At 36.4% G+C, this 16765-nt stretch overlaps 2 protein-coding genes across 2 annotated transcripts; both read left to right on the top strand.

The window, feature by feature from the left end:
• The first annotated feature begins 371 nt into the window (after positions 1 to 371).
• On the top strand, positions 372 to 1504 carry LOC123667208 (gastrula zinc finger protein XlCGF26.1-like). The gene has a single exon (XM_045601166.1). The coding sequence runs from the start codon at positions 372 to 374 to the stop codon at positions 1458 to 1460; it is 1089 nt and encodes a 362-aa protein (XP_045457122.1). The 3' UTR covers positions 1461 to 1504.
• A 740-nt stretch (positions 1505 to 2244) lies between these two features.
• On the top strand, positions 2245 to 3906 carry LOC123666955 (zinc finger protein 808-like). Its single transcript, XM_045600968.1, has 3 exons — positions 2245 to 2317; positions 2981 to 3727; positions 3836 to 3906. Exons 1-3 carry the CDS (start codon positions 2245 to 2247, stop codon positions 3904 to 3906), a joined length of 891 nt encoding a protein of 296 aa, XP_045456924.1.
• Positions 3907 to 16765: the final 12859 nt, after the last annotated feature.

Below are 16765 nucleotides of genomic sequence, written 5' to 3'. Positions count from 1 at the left end.
TAAGTCTCACGATGTGGCGGGAGTGTCTTCAATATGCGGTGGAGAGTATAGTGATCACGCAGAAGCACATCTAAACAGCTCTCATGGATTGCTTGAATGATTATACTTAATAATTTAGAATTATTTATTTTAACACGTCTTACTAGGAGACGGTATATACCTACTATGCTTTGTTATGTGTAAGGTTTAAGAATTTTTTTGATTAGATTATTTAAAAATAAAAATTAAAAGCGAGGTGCATTAGGTTAGTATCATCTTTTAGCTTGCACGGATTTGTAGTAAGCAGAATAAAGGAATTCTAAAGAAGTCCCCTTTTGTTTTCAGCGTTACCGGGAACTCGACGGCCGACGCCAAGGACAAGTATATGGCAAATGACAATATATGAGAGGCTTAATGCCGCGACTTTTCTAGAAACGACAACAGTCAAACCATTCTTTTACCAACAAGCAAATTTCAAATGCTTTTATTGCACAGAAGTTTTTCCCGAAATTCAGTCCGTATTACAACATACGGCTTACCACTCGGTTCCTGAAAGATCGAGTCTCCTCAAACAATATTTAAGAAAAGGGAAACGCGTGATAAAAGTCGATATATCTAATTTAAGGTGCAAGTTATGTGACCAAAAATTTTCAGACCTCGATGATACTAGAAAACATTTGATGTCCATGCACAAAAAAGAGTTTAACACCGCTGGAAATGGACTCATGGCATACGATTTGAGTATGAACAATGGTGTTCTTTCTTGTCATAAATGTGGAAAAACCTTCAATTCCTTTTTTCTGCTGAACCGACACATGAATGCGCATTACAGTGTCGTTTGCGAAACTTGCGGGCTCGGTTTCAGTTCGCATCAACGTTTGATCAATCACAGGATAGTCCATCAGAATGGTGTGCATAAATGCGATAGATGCCAAGATGTATTTCCAACGAAATTAAAATTAAGGTACCACATATTTAAGAAACATGAAATTTCAAATGCAAAGCGTGTTAAACCATTGAAATGTCCACATTGTTTGGAAAGGTTTTCGGAGCACTATCGTAAAATGACGCACTTGAAAGAGGCGCATGGAATAACTTTTACGTTTGAGTGTCAGGTATGCAAAGCGGTTTTACCAACGCGAAGAGCTTTAACGGAACACACTACAAAGCAACACACTCAAAAAATACAGTGTAAGGTATGCGGAAAGTGCTTCGGGACTAAGTCACTTTTGAAGATGCATGCCCGTGGCCATACTGGTGAAAGGAATTTCTTTTGCAGCATATGCCAGAAAGCGTACATGCATGAGCGGACACTACGTCAGCATATGCGGGTGCATGGACCAGTGTTGAAGTTCACGTGCTGTGAATGCGGTAGTGGCTTTCATAATCGTAACGATTACAATAAACATATGAAGCAGTGGCATCCACAGTGGCAGTTTAGGACAATTGTTAAAAATTTTGGTACTGAAATTGTAGATTGAATGTGATGTACAATTGTCTGATGAATAAATAATGTGATAATTAATTATTAATTTTTTTCGTTCTTTCGTTTAATATTTTAATTTAAAGGGTATTTTTTTCGTTTATTCAGTTTTACAGCTTATTATTTTTAACCATGTACATATAAATGTAAATGTATTGATACTATCCTTAATTTACAAAAATATATAATATATTAATATTATTTTTTGATTTGCAAAAATAGGGCTGAACACTTAAACTCGATATTTTATAATCTCAGAATCAAATTCATCAGGATGTCAAGGAATATTCGCGAGAACATGGGAGATGGTGTAATCGGAAACAACCTTACAACATTTATTAACGATTCATAATTTTTTCTGTTCTGAACAGTATTTAGAAATAGGCTCTCGAAGTATAATGCTATGCGTGAAATGCCACTGCACGAGATTATTTCAAAGATTTTCTATCAAAAAGAAAGTATACAGTTAAATTGTAAAATTGATAAATCTTACTTAAACCTATGCTTAATCAAATAAGAAATCACTTGAAAGGTAAATATAGAAAAACATTCAAAATATTTAACACTATAATCGCTAAGTTAATACTATATTAAATACTATAGTCGTTAATTTCTATGGTGCTATCTGTATAATGTGTCGCTAGTTGTAGGACTCAAAAACTTACAGTACAAAGAGATCTACTCACCTGAAGGAAACCCTTGTAACAAACAACAATATACAGTTAATACAAAGTTTATACCGCACATTTCGACTTCAAACATTGTATGGAAAAGACCCATATATGTGCCAGGAGTATGAAGATGCTCAGGATGTCAGCCCGTACGATCTAGAAAAACTTGAGAAAATTTTAGAAAGTTAAAGCATCTGAAAGATGTTAACGAAATCACTTTTGTCTGCAATTGTACACAATCAATATTTCTAAGTCGTAATATACTCAATACACACATAAGTAAATTATATTCATAAAATACTTAAAATACCGTATATGACTTTTCTTTCAAAAATAACAGAATTGTGTCATTTTAGTCAGAAACTTTTGATCATATTTTTTTTTTAAGCGATTCATGGCGACTTAAGGAAGCTTGTGGAATAGAACTACTTGAATGATTTTAAAACTTAAAAGATTGACATCCTGATACCTCAACCAATTAAACTTAAAGTTAGTTACTTAAAGTTTATTCACAATCGACTTATTTGAAGATTTACATACATCAAGTATTATTATTTTTAATGATGCTTTTGGCTGTGATCTCTTTGTGGAAGCTTTAAATGTTAGAACGGAATGCTTGTTAAAATATGGACGTAGTGTTTTTCCAATTGAGTGTTATTTCATTCGGATAAACTCTGAAGAGAATTTTCTTTCGCAGGTGGTAGAAAGATCACTGAAACAAGTATTTGGCAAATGACAATACTAGAGCGGTATAACGCAGCCAAATTTTTATCGTACACTACAGTAAGACCATTTAAGTTCATGGGATCAAGTTTTAAATGTTTTTTCTGTAGTCATTACTTTTCAGAAATTAATCCTTTACTAGAACATACTTCGACACACGAAGTTATAGATGAAGCGATAATTTTAGAAAAATATGTACCAAAAGGAAAAAGAACGTTACAAGTGGATATTTCAAAATTACAATGTCGGCTGTGTGACCAACCTTATCTAAATTTAAACAAGATACGCAATCATTTAAAATCGGAACATGAGAAGGAATTCGCGCCAGTCGGTAATGGCATGACAGAATATATTATGGAGGCTCAAAATGGTTCATTTATATGTCACATGTGCGACATGAGCTTACCTTCGTTCCCGCTTTATAACTCTCACATGAATAGCCACGTTGGAAAAGTTGTCTGCGATTTTTGCGGAGCTGGATTCCTAAATCAGCACATCTTAAGGACACACAAAGCATCGCATATAACTAAAGAATACCGTTGCAAGGAATGTGATCGCGTTTTCCTCAAAAAGACCCAATTGAAATATCACGATGATATTATTCACAAAGGAAAAGATAGAGTTAGGCCAAAGAAATGTCACCTTTGTCCACAAACGTTTAAGGAGCATTATAGTAAAATGGTGCACCTTAAGCAAGTTCACGGAATAGTAAAGAATTTCTCGTGTCACGTCTGTAAATCGGTTTTCGGCACGCGGCGCGCTCTGACCGAACACACGACCAAGAGTCACACCGAGAAGTACAAATGTAAAGTGTGCTCTAAATGCTTTGGGGTAGAGTCTAAATTGAAACTGCATTTGCGTGGACACACCGGTGAGAAAAAATTCGTGTGTACCATATGTAAAAACAATTATATGCACAAAATGACGCTTCAAAAACACATGAAGAGTCACGAAACGGTTTTTAAATTTATGTGTCCAGATTGTCCTTCAGGATTCAATGATAAAGATGAATTCACAAAACACATCACAGAACGCCATTCGTTGAATTAAAATTGTTGACTAAATTGACAATTATAAGATGACCTAGCGAAGTATGAGTAATAGTAGGAGATCCGAACCAGCGGCGAACTTCACTCATCTGCTTCATTGATTTTTTTGTTTATTTGTTATCGTTTATACAATTTACAACACACAAAATAAAAATCAGAATAATAGCAACAAATAACCACTAAGGTTTCAACCTGTGCCTTCGTAGTCGACTTATATATTTTCATTATTTATTAAGACAATGATCATAGACAATGTACGACTTCTCTTTTAATACTTAAAATATTAACAAAAATAGAAAAAATAACTTATACTTATTTTATTATACGCTTAAACCGAAAATTAAAAATTATCATATCGAAAATTTTTGATATGATATTCAAAAATGTTTAGAATTCCTAATGTGGGTAACACAAAAATAAAAATCTTAGATATTAAAAATAGCACGGTGTCGTCTCCTGTCAAAGATTTTCATTGTAATATGAAACTTTGAATAGTTACGGGTTTCTGTAAAGAGCTCACTATAGACGGCGCCACGGTTCGCTTAAACCGAAAATTAAAAATTATCATATCGAAAATTTCGCTCGAGCGGGTGCATCGTTCCATAGCTTAATTGGCTAGAGCGCTGACACGGCAAGTCGGAGACGCGGGTTCGAACCCCGCTGGAGCGGTCAATTTTTGATATGATATTCAAAAATGTTTAGAATTCCTAATGTGGGTAACACAAAAATAAAAATCTTAGATATTAAAAATAGCACGGTGTCGTCTCCTGTCAAAGATTTTCATTGTAATATGAAACTTTGAATAGTTACGGGTTTCTGTAAAGAGCTCACTATAGACGGCGCCACGGTTCGCTTAAACCGAAAATTAAAAATTATCATATCGAAAATTTCGCTCGAGCGGGTGCATCGTTCCATAGCTTAATTGGCTAGAGCGCCGACACGGCAAGTCGGAGACGCGGGTTCGAACCCCGCTGGAGCGGTCAATTTTTGATATGATATTCAAAAATGTTTAGGTTAAAATAATCTTATTATAGTATGAAATAATTAAAGTGGTTTTAAAATAAGTGATATTTGTATACATTCTATTTCAGTGCCGCCTCCTAGAGATCTTCCCACAAGTAGTAAATGGTCCATGACGCTGGCTGAGAGAATAAACGCGGCTTATTTATTAAAAAATACGACTGTAACTCCATTCACATATTTATTGTTTCCTAGCTCCTATAAATGTTTGTATTGTGAGGAAAAATATTTTGAAATTCATTATTTACTCGAACATTCCAGAAATCACGTAGTTCCTAGCCACGATAAGATTCTTAAAGACATATTAAAGAAAGGCAAGAAAAAAATTAAAGTTGACATTTCGAATCTGAAATGCAGGTTGTGCGATCAACCATTTCCAAGCTTAGAAGATATTCAGACACATTTGGGAACTATACATAGTATAAGTTTCATAAATGCCGGTAATGGAATGATCGCCTTTAATTTGGAGACGAATAATGATCTATTCACTTGCCATATTTGTACCAAAACATTTCAAAGTTTTTTCCTCCTAAATAAGCATATAAGCGTGCACTACAGTAACGCAGTTTGCGATTCCTGTGGTAAAGGATTTCTATCATACCAAAGATTAATGACGCATATGGAGAGCCATCGCAACGGTACATATCCTTGCGAAAAATGCAAGAAAGTTTTCCCAAGTATATCCAAATTGAAGTATCACAATGACAAAATCCACGGCACTTTAGGTAAAGTTAAGTTAGCCAAATGCCACAAATGTTTAGCCCGATTTGAACACCATTACGAAAAGATTAAACATTTGAAGGAAATTCATGGAGTATCATTTACTTTTACATGCGATACTTGTAATTTGGTGTTCAAAACTCGGCATTCATTAAACATGCATGTAGTCAAGTATCATACTCAGAATATTGTTTGTGATATTTGTAGGAAAACTTTTTCAGAGCGGTACCATTTGAGGAAGCATATGGCTATTCATAGTCATGAAAGAAATTTCGTCTGTCCGCTGTGTAAAAAGTGTTATAGATACGAAAAGACTTTAAAGCAACATTTAAAATTCCACAATCCAGATTGGAAGTTTTCTTGCTCCATCTGTTGGATGAGTTTTTCTAATAAAATTGATTATAAGAGACACAAATCAACAATGCATTTATAGTCTGTAAGTCTATGTATAATTGGTGTTCCATTTTATCGATACTGTCAATTTATTTTAATCTGGATTAAATGTTGTACAATAGTGTTTTCTTTTGAATTTATTATATCAAACAACATTTTAAAAGATTTTTTTTGTTTTTATCTTTATTTACTAGTCAAAGCAGGTTTTTCTAAATCTAAAGCAGTCCAACTGGTGAAGTATCTCAGTCTTACAGAAGATCACAGCTAAATATTGCTACTCTCAAGTCATTCTTATGGTAAGTAAGTAACAGTAAACAAAACACAGTAAATACATTTCTGTACATTTGATGACAATGTACTGATTCTGCTGCAGCATGGGCTTCAATTTCTTTCTATCAATTTTATATAATTATTCTATCAATGTACATCGCGTTGTAGTGAAAATTGACAGAAAAGTAAAAATAATATTACCAAAATTAAAATAGACCATAGATTAAAACTAGTATTTACTTACATTAGAAGATATGAAATGATAATATTTATTCAATGTGAGTACGTATACGAAATATTACCTAAGCACATAAAATCTATATAAATGAAAAGGAATGTTGCTAAACGCGTAACTCGAGAATTGCTCGAACAATTCGTCTAATTTTCTTTTATTGTATGTTCCATAAAGTCCCGAAGATGTTAATACTAAAAAAAAAGAAATTAAAAACAATTAGGTACATTAATTTAATTTTTGCTATTAATTATTGACAGCAAGAAGTCTGTCCGGGCAGCTAGTTTAAAATAAATATTTTAAATTATAAGTAGTTCCATTTGCAAAATCTGCTAGCGTATTTTTATTTTTTTTATAATGTAGAAATAACTAATATTGTAACTGCGTGCCTGTAAAGAGCAAAAGTTATAACTTTACAATACGAATTTTAAATAAATCAGTTTTCTTAATATTTGTACTCGCCCGTCTGCTTAAATACAAGGTAAGTGACGCAATGCCTGTATTATAAATAACAGATGTAACGCGGGCAACACGAGCGACACCGCAAGCTCGCCAGAGACCACGGAGGTTACCGGCTCGTTATCTATGAACTGTCAATTTTGAATATTAAAAAAATTATATTTAAAAAGAAAGGAACTGTCGATTGTCGAATTATTATGATGATTCTTTGTCAATAAAACTGTAAAAAACATTATTTTGAAAACATTATTTGTGGTTTGATTTTTATCGACTACAAATTGGCGCCCAACGTGGGGCCTGAACCGACGGTGTTCTCCATTGCTACATCGGAAGAATAATCACGATGCGAACACGGCGACAATCTCGCCGACAAAGTGTGTATGGCGACGCGGGAGAAAACGTGGACGACCATGAAGAGGATAAAATGACGGCGTCTGGCGTGGCTAGCATTATGGCCGCCGCGCAACGCTCGCAAACCAAAGCGTTCGAGCGGATGTTCGAACGGCTGTTGGAGCAGCGACCGCCGACTCCTGCTGTGGCCGCCCAGCCTTCAGGCAATTTCTCGATGTGTACCGCTCGTTTCGCCGCCGCTGCCGACGAAGACATCGAAAGATTCATCGATAACATCGAATGTTACAAAGACTGCACAAATATATCGGAAGAGAACGCGATACGCGGCCTGTCAATGCTTCTAACAGGCAAGGCCGCAGTTTGGTGGCAGAGTGCTAAAATTGAAGTGACCACCTGGCCCGATGCACTCGATTGTCTGCGAAGCGCCTTCGGCGACCGCAAACCTCCTCACAAGATATACCTACAACTGTTTTCATTATGTCAAGGTAAAGAAAATACAGATCTTTTTGTCGCAAGAGCGAGAGCGCTGCTAGCAAGATTGCCCTATGGTGATGTCTCAGAGAAAGTACAACTAGATATGGTGTACGGACTACTAGACAAGCGAATAAGGAAAAGAGTACGCCGTGAAGAGATCACCACCTTCAAGCAGTTACTTCAGCTGGCACATAACATCGAGGAGGAGCTCGAGGTGCCTGAATCGCGGCCCACAGTCGTAGCCATGCCGACCGCAGGCCGCCAGGTGGAGAGCACTATTCTCGCCCCACTTTCTCTTTCGATGGCAAGTCGGAGGCCCACGCTAAGTATTACTATTAGTGGTAAGAGAGGCATTGCACTTATTGATACCGCTGCTAAAAGTTGTATAGCAGGTCATAAACTTTACAAATTGCTTAAAGATATGGGGCAAACGTTAATGACACGACAGGTAAATGTGAAATTGGCTGATGGCATAGTACGCCCACGGGATGTTTTGGTAGCCCGTGTGGATGTGACTATTTCTGTTAATAGGACAGTTACCACAGATTTCGTGATTTTCCCAGAGGCCGACAACAACGAGACCCTCTTAGGGATAGACTTCATAAACGCCGCTGGTATGGTAATAGACTTCGCAGCTTCTACGTGGCATTTCTCAGGTAACCAACAGTTTTATCCTCTGGAATATGAGGGGGATGAGGAGATACCGAGAACTTCTGTTATGGCTTCTTCGATTGTACTGAAGGAAGACGAAGGAACCATGCTTACCTGCGAACAACGCCAACGTCCAGAAGAGCTGCTGCAGCGACATGAAGATACCTTTCGGCCAGGAGGAGAAGCTACTCCATTTACCGAACACCGGATAGATACGGGCGATCACGCACCCATTGCCGTACCACCTTACCGTCTTACGCCAGCGAAGAAGACAATTATGAAAGCGGAGCTGAAAAAGATGTTAGAAGACGGGATCATAGAGGAGTGTAAAGCTGCATGGGCCGCACCAGCACTGTTGGTCCCTAAAAAAGATGGTACTTATCGATTTTGTGCCGATTACCGTCGCCTGAATGCTGTAACTAAAACAGATAACTCCCGTCGACCAGCGCCTGACTTTCAAGAGGGTGACCTCGTATTACTGACGACGCATGTCCATAGCAACGTGCAGAAGGGCAAGACAAAAAAGTTCATGCCTCTACGCGATGGACCATATAAGGTACAACGTGTGGTTAGTCCATGCACATACGAAATAGGCGATGTGCAGAGGCAAACCTTAGGACGTTTCCACAGCTCTGACCTTACTCCGTTTATAGGCATGACGGGGCAATATTTTCCTGTACAGCCTCGTCGATTACGTGGGCGACTTCGTGTTCAACCCGACACCCCCGTAACACCTCGTGTAGACGCTCACCCATCCACACTCACTCCACCTCGACACACTTACACCAACTCACTTTCGGGGCGAAATCGTGATTTGGAGGAGGAGGATGTAACGCGGGCAACACGAGCGACACCGCAAGCTCGCCAGAGACCACGGAGGTTACCGGCTCGTTATCTATGAACTGTCAATTTTGAATATTAAAAAAATTATATTTAAAAAGAAAGGAACTGTCGATTGTCGAATTATTATGATGATTCTTTGTCAATAAAACTGTAAAAAACATTATTTTGAAAACATTATTTGTGGTTTGATTTTAATAGACTACACAGACGACTTGAATACATATTCATATATTTTTTTTAATATAAATGTTGTATAAACGGAGGGATGGAACTCGATATGATAACTGCACAGAAAGCAGGGTCACTGTCAACTGGACCAATAACCAACCGTCCAAAAATAATAAGCAGTTAAAACTCACTTGTTCATTAACAAAATCGACGAGTTCTTTCTTGGAAGCCATGGCCCCAGGGTGCACTACTAAGGCGATGGCCAGCTCTCCGAGCGACTCGTGCGGAGCGCCCACAACACTCGCCTCCAGCATCGCGTGGTGCTGGAGCAACACCGTCTACATCTCCGCTGGATGCAGCCGAGGAGAGCGATTAAAACTGAAGTTTTATTTGTTTTAATTTGTTTATATTTTATTAGCTGAGAAACCTGGTATTCACCAACTCGTAGTGGAGTAGCATGGTGGATTAAGCTCTGAACCTTTTCCTACACGGAGAAAGTTTTGATCCTATACCCAACCCCATCCCCATCCCCTCCTAGGAGCTTTGGCCACCTTACTCAATTACACATTACTTTAGATGCTTCCGCGGTCGGGCTACTTCAAATTTTCAGCAATAATAATTCATTTTGCTATGTCTATTCTATGTCTATTTATAAATGTCCTGCCGTGCCCTGCATCAACTACTTTAGTGTGTAGTGTGTGTCGTTTGTATTATATACTAGCATCCCGCCCCGCCTTCGCACGGGTATTTAACAAATTAAAAAAAAAATTTTTTTTTTGGAAATATAGTATATTTGGAAATATGTATATAGTTTCCAACAGTGAAAGATTTTTTCAAATTGGTTCAGTAGTTTCGGAGCCTATTCAATGCAAACAAACAATCATCTTTCCTCTTTATACTATTAGTATAGATAAAACCTTGTCCTGAAAAAAAACCTAATTTATTGCAGTCACATTTCACCGATTCGTTTTTATTTATATAAATATACTAGCGGTGCCCACGACTGCATTCGCGTGGAATTTAACAAAAAGTTATTGTTTAGTTTGCAGAGTTATAAAATAAATAAATTTCTAAAATAAAAGAAAGCAGCCTAAGTTATTTCTTACTACATCAGCTATCTGCCAGTGAAAGGCCCGTCTAAAACGGTCCAGCCGTTTCAGGGATTAGCCGTAACAAATAGACAGACAGATAAAATTGTAAATAATGATATTTTGGTATATGTATCGTTTATACATCCATATGCATTTAGTAAGAAGTAGTTATTTTAATATTACAAACAGACACCCCATTTTTATTGTGGTAGGCGAGCATTCTACCACTGAACTATCGATGCTGTGTGGTTACGGCAGTACGTCTTCGGTGCGACAAAGCCAGCCCTGCGGTCACCAACCCGCCTGCCCAGCATGGTGGCTATGGGCAACACACATGAGTTCACGCCATGTTTGGCGCGAAATTATGGAGGCCTATATGTCCAGCAGTGGACTGCGATAGGCGGAAGTGATGATGAGTATTGAGTGATAAATGTTGAGGGTAGGTATGTTACATATTATTTTGATGCTTATAACTAAGTGTTAAAGTAAAATTGCTTTTAATTTTTGTTAATATTTTATTCGTCTGATTGTGTGTGTGATACATGAATTTCTAGAGAGGTACTGGTATATTTATACAAGAGTTTAAAATAAAAATGAACAAATGAATAACCAATTACAGAAGACAGTACACGACCATGTCATGTACACAAAAAAGAAAAAAAAATGTACAGAATAAAAAAAAATATGTATGGGGCAGCAACGATCAGTCAAACTACGGAGATCTTCGAAAAAAAAAACAACGTAGACTATTCTGAATTACGTTTAATATCGTGGTTTAGAGTGTTTTCTTAAAGGTTATACAAAAAAATGGTTCGGAACGTTGAGTTTTATCTCGAAGTTTTTTCTTGTCGCCGTCTAATAACTTCGCACAAAAATGGTGTCCGGATCGATCCCTTCAGCGCCACACAGCAGACAACAGTGACAACCATTTAAAGCTTCATGGGCAGTTGCTCCATGTGCACACTAGATGGGGTTTTATAAAATACTTGCCGACCCGTGTCCTCTATTTTGGGCTTTAATTATGTATTTTTGTGATGCAAATATATAGTAAAGTTTCCATCTCGCTCGTATTTCTCCGATTTGATTCATATATACTATTATTCCTCACAGAATTTTTTGTTCAATAACATTAAAATATAGCCTATATCACTCCTACATAGTGTAGCTTTCTGTTAGTGAAAGAATTTTCACGATCGGATCAGTATTTGCGAAGATTACCCCCCACAAACAAACAAAGTTAGAAAATTTACCTCTTTATAATCTATAATATATATAAACGCGAAAGGTCATTCATCACGAAATCTCCGAAACTATAACACCTACAAACTTGAAATTTGGCAGGTAGGCTCCTTATAGGAAGTAGATATCCGCTAAGAACGGATTTTACGAAACTCAACCCCTAAGGGGGTAAAATGGGGGTTGGAAGTTTGTATGAGAGTCCCATGTTTTTGACGTAAGAGACTTAAAATTTAAAATGTATGCTCTATAGATGGTAACAAGGTGTTCAAATAATGTATCTTTAGAAATCAACTCCCTTTTGGGGTTAAAACGGGGAATGTTATATGTATGCTCTGTAGATGGTGAGGAGGTGTCCAAATAATGCATCTTAATCTATAATATATATAAAAGCGAAATGTCACTTACTCATCACGAAATCTCCGAAACTATACCACCTATAAACTTGAAATTTGACAAGTAGGCTCTTTATAGGACGTAAACATCCGCTAAGAACGGATTTTACGAAACTCGACCAGTAAGGGGGTAAAACGGGTGTTGCAAGTTTGTATGAAAGTTCTATGTTTTTGAAGTAAGAGACTTGAAATTTAAAATGTATGCTCTATAGATGGTGAGAAGGTGTACAAATACTGTATCTTTAGAAATCAACCCCCTTTTGGGGTTAAAACGGGGGATGGTAGGTTGACTCACTCATCACGAAATCTCCGAAACTATAACACCTACAAGCTTGAATTTTGGCAGGTAGGTTCCTTACAGGGCGTAGACATTTTTTAAGAACTGATTTTATGAAATTCGACCCTTAAGGGGGTAAAACGGGGGTTGGAAGTTTGTGTGAAAGTCCCATGTTTTTGAAGTAAAAGACTTGAGATTTAAAATGTATACCTTATAGATGATGAGAAGGTGTCCAAATAATGTATCTTAGAAATCAACTCTCTTTTTGAGTTAAAACGGGAGATGGTAGGTTGACTCACTTATCACGAAACCTCCAAAACTATAACAGCTATAAACTTGAAATTTGGCAGGTACGTTCCTTATAGAGCGTAGACATCCGTTAATCTAAAGGGATAAAACGGGGGTCGGAAGTTTGTATGAAAGTCTTATGTTTTTGAAGTAAGAGACTTGAAATTTAAAATATATGCTCTATAGATGGTGAGGAGGTGTCCAAATAATGCATCGTAATCTATAAATATAAAAGAGAAAGGTCACTAACTCACTCATCACGAGAACTCAAAAACCGCTGGATGGTCTATCCATCCAGGTTGGACAAAGATAAAATTTGGCACGGAGGTAGATTATAGTTAGCAGACGTCCGCTAAGAACGGATTTTACGATATTCACCCGCTAAGGGGGTTTAATGGGGTTGATAGTTTGTATGAAACATATACAGCCTGAAAATAAAACTAAAAATGTGGTGTATAGAGGTTTTATAAAAATAACTATTAAATTATACTAAATTGTGCCTTTTAAAAAGTTACTCAGTTTGATAAGCATTTCAAGTGACTGAAATAAAAAAATAATTTGCGTTAAACAACTTAATGGTAATGCATATATTCACGACGTAATCGCGGGCAACAGTTAGTGTATTATAAAACAAAGTCCCCAAAAGTGTATGTGACCGATTTGCTCAAAATCTACTGAACGGATTTTCATGCGGTTTCACCATTGGAGAGAGGGCTAATAGGAAGGTTTACGGAACCGCTAAGCCGATTTTGATGAGAGTTTAACTATAATTTTGCCGGGAAAACTTTGTAACACACTAATTTCAACGCGGGCGAAGCCGCGGGCACAGCTAGTATTAGTATAAATTTTCTCTTTCTAGAAAAAGACGTTGCTTTGTACGGTAAAACATTGTCCCCTTCTGTCTTTCTCTCGGGTCTCAGCGTCACTATTTCACACTATTTCACTCGCCATATTTTTTTTATATTCCATGGATATTATATCGTTTCTTAGGGAGTAAAGACCAAGACATTAAACACATAGAAACAGAGAAACACCGTCAGAGTCGGGCCACGTCCTAGCTGCTTTTGCACTCTCGATCAGCGTGATGCTTGAAAAAAAGACGCGGGAAATTGAGAGCTCGTGGATATTGCTACTACTATTACCTGTACCTTATTGCTACCGCCTACAATATTTTCTGTTTGGCCTAAAGGTTGACTGGGAGAGTGCCACTAGGCATTAAGTCCGCCTTTTGTTACAATTGTTTATATTGTTGGACAATAAAGTAGGTATATAAATAAATAAAATAAATATTGCTAATTTAAATTAAAACAAAAGTTTTCATGTTCAAAATTTATACTGTTACTTTTTGTGTTGCTTTAAACTTAAATTTAAATGTATTTATTCTGTAGACTTTTTAAAGCGTCAAAAATTTAATTTCGGTAATGTATTTCCAAAAATTGGCTAACACGAAGTATGTTCTTTATTTGTAAAAATAATTTATATTTTCAAATAGTTTATTTAAAATTTCAGTATGAGAAATTTTTACCGATGTTAGAGGATAGAGTACCAAATTTTTGCACTTAAGTAAGTATATTTATTTGGAGTATTTTTAAATTTAGTATAATTTTGATTGAAAGCTAGACTTAAAACTTGCTGGATTTAGTGATTCCAGCTCTTTGCTGGAAGCCGACGCTTACTTCGGTCTAAGAGATAATTGTATTATAACCAAAAAGTAGCTGAGATGGTGAACTGTAATATTACCAAAAATAAGGATAAATTTCAGCAAAATGAGATGAGACTTCGCTAACAAAGGTTACACTACATAATTAAAAATATATTTAACATAAACACGCGGTCATCTGTTTCTAGACTTTTTACGATGGGTGCAGCCGGAGGATCCAAAAAAATGCAAATTAAATTTAAAATTACTTTATTAAATGTATTACAAAAAGAAAGAAACTATAACTAAATTACTGTAATGACAATTATCCATGGTTGTACCAAAAGTGACGATTCCATATTTCCAGCTTCGAAAGAAAACTTCCATTGACGTCAATGCTTGCTTGCAATTGCTGAGCTTGTTCAACGTGGAGTCTATGTAGGTCATAGGTGCCGTGTGCAATGTATATGCAAGCATGCTGATGCAGCGATCTACTGTGGTAGGCTATGTTTAACAGACTAAGCAATTTAATGCTTGTATTGTATACATACACAAGTATATTATTTATATAGGCATTGCTACAATGTAATAACCCAGACTCGAAGTGGGGATCGAACTCATGTTTACGTCGTCATTACAAACTGCGCCAACGGGCTAGTCAAAAAAATTTAAACTATTCTATTCTTGAATTGTGCATTGTTTCAATATGTCAAATTTCAAAAAAAAAAAAAAGTGCAGAATTCCACATTAAGTTACTAAAATGAAGTTATTATAACATGTCGTACCTCTTGCTGGTAAGACCTAACAGTAACATATTATCGAGATTAACTTTAGCAAACGATGAAAAGTCTAAAGATAACCTTCAGTAACAACCACATCTTGTTTGTCTCTTATTAAAAACTAGCTGTACCACGCGGTTTCACTCCCGTGAATTTGAGAAAAAAAAAAATAGCCAATAGTCTTCCTCGGTAAATGGGCTATCCAATACGAAAATAATTTTTCAATTCAAAATATTAGTTCCTGAGATTAACCCGTTTAAACAAACAAACTTTAGAGCTTTATAATGTTAGTATAGATGTACAGATTTGTTCGCTAAAATTGTCGTATTTAATAGAAAACGATTCGTTATTCCATATCTATCTTAGGCAGTAGGTACTCGGGCGCGGTAAAAACGGCTTTTCTCGCGTAAATCCTGATTTCTCGAGAATTTCCGGATAAAAAGTAGCCTTTATGTTGCTCCAAAACCTATATCTTTTAGTGAAAGTAAAGAAAAAATCGGTTCAGCTGTTCTTAAGATTAGCCCAGACATACAGAAAGATAAAATTTTTAAAATCGTTTGTTTGTTTTTTATATCGTGTAAATATACCGATACGCACTTGAAAAAATAGTTATTATAAAATCACTGACAGGCATTTCAATTTTTATTTATCTGTTTGTACCTATATGTAATCCTGCACCGAATAATACGCTTTATCTATTAATTTATAAATAAATTAGATCAAAAGTTTTAAATAATTGACGTCACTAGAATTAAATTAAAAATATCCAAATAAGGAATTATGAAGACTTTAATAAAACAATTTTAATTTATTTTCTTTTCCTTGCGTTGGTTATTCTTTTTAATAGCTGTTTCCGAGTGTTTTTTCTTTTCAACTTTTCCTCGTTTCATGAGTGACTCCTGAGGGATGGGCATTTGTCCGCGGAAGTCGACGCCAGGACCAGGCTTGAGTTTCATTCGATATTCTGGATATCGATATATCGACTCGGAAGGAAGGAACCGAATACAGCCATTGTGAAAATGTAAATCTCTGAAAAAATCATCAAGTTTATTTTTTTGCTGTCCTCTCTTTGACGTGCATATTTCTGTGACGGTAATTTATTCGCGATTTTAAAATGAGCCTGGAATATCACGCTGTAGAGCTCTTTCTTCATGTAGCACAAGGATTGAAGCTTAATTCACCACGCTGCTCCACTGCTGGTTGGCGGATATATTCCCTACTATGAGTAACGATCGCTTTCAGGTATTTATGACAACTAATTATAAATAACTGAAAGTGAATTGGGGAGACCCACAAGGACATCCAAACCGCAAAGGAATATTTGTACGAGTACAAATATCCATCCCGTGCGGGAATCGAACCCGCAAACCGTCGCTGTTTTAGTCAAAAAATCAAAAATAGTTTATTTAACTATAAAGATACACATTACATGAAAGAAACAGTGAATCCCACACTAGGCAATGCCTGTGTCGTGGGATACAACAACTCAAATAAATAATTACCAGACGTAGTGCGGCTTAAGAAGATAATAAGTATATTTATAACTACTACTACTTTACTACTAGTCGACCACT

Source organism: Melitaea cinxia, chromosome 27, assembly GCF_905220565.1.
Source record: "Melitaea cinxia chromosome 27, ilMelCinx1.1, whole genome shotgun sequence".
Classification (NCBI taxonomy): domain Eukaryota; kingdom Metazoa; phylum Arthropoda; class Insecta; order Lepidoptera; family Nymphalidae; genus Melitaea; species Melitaea cinxia.
The sequence above is the reverse complement of the archived record's forward strand: the minus strand, read 5'-3'. Positions and strand labels throughout refer to the sequence as shown.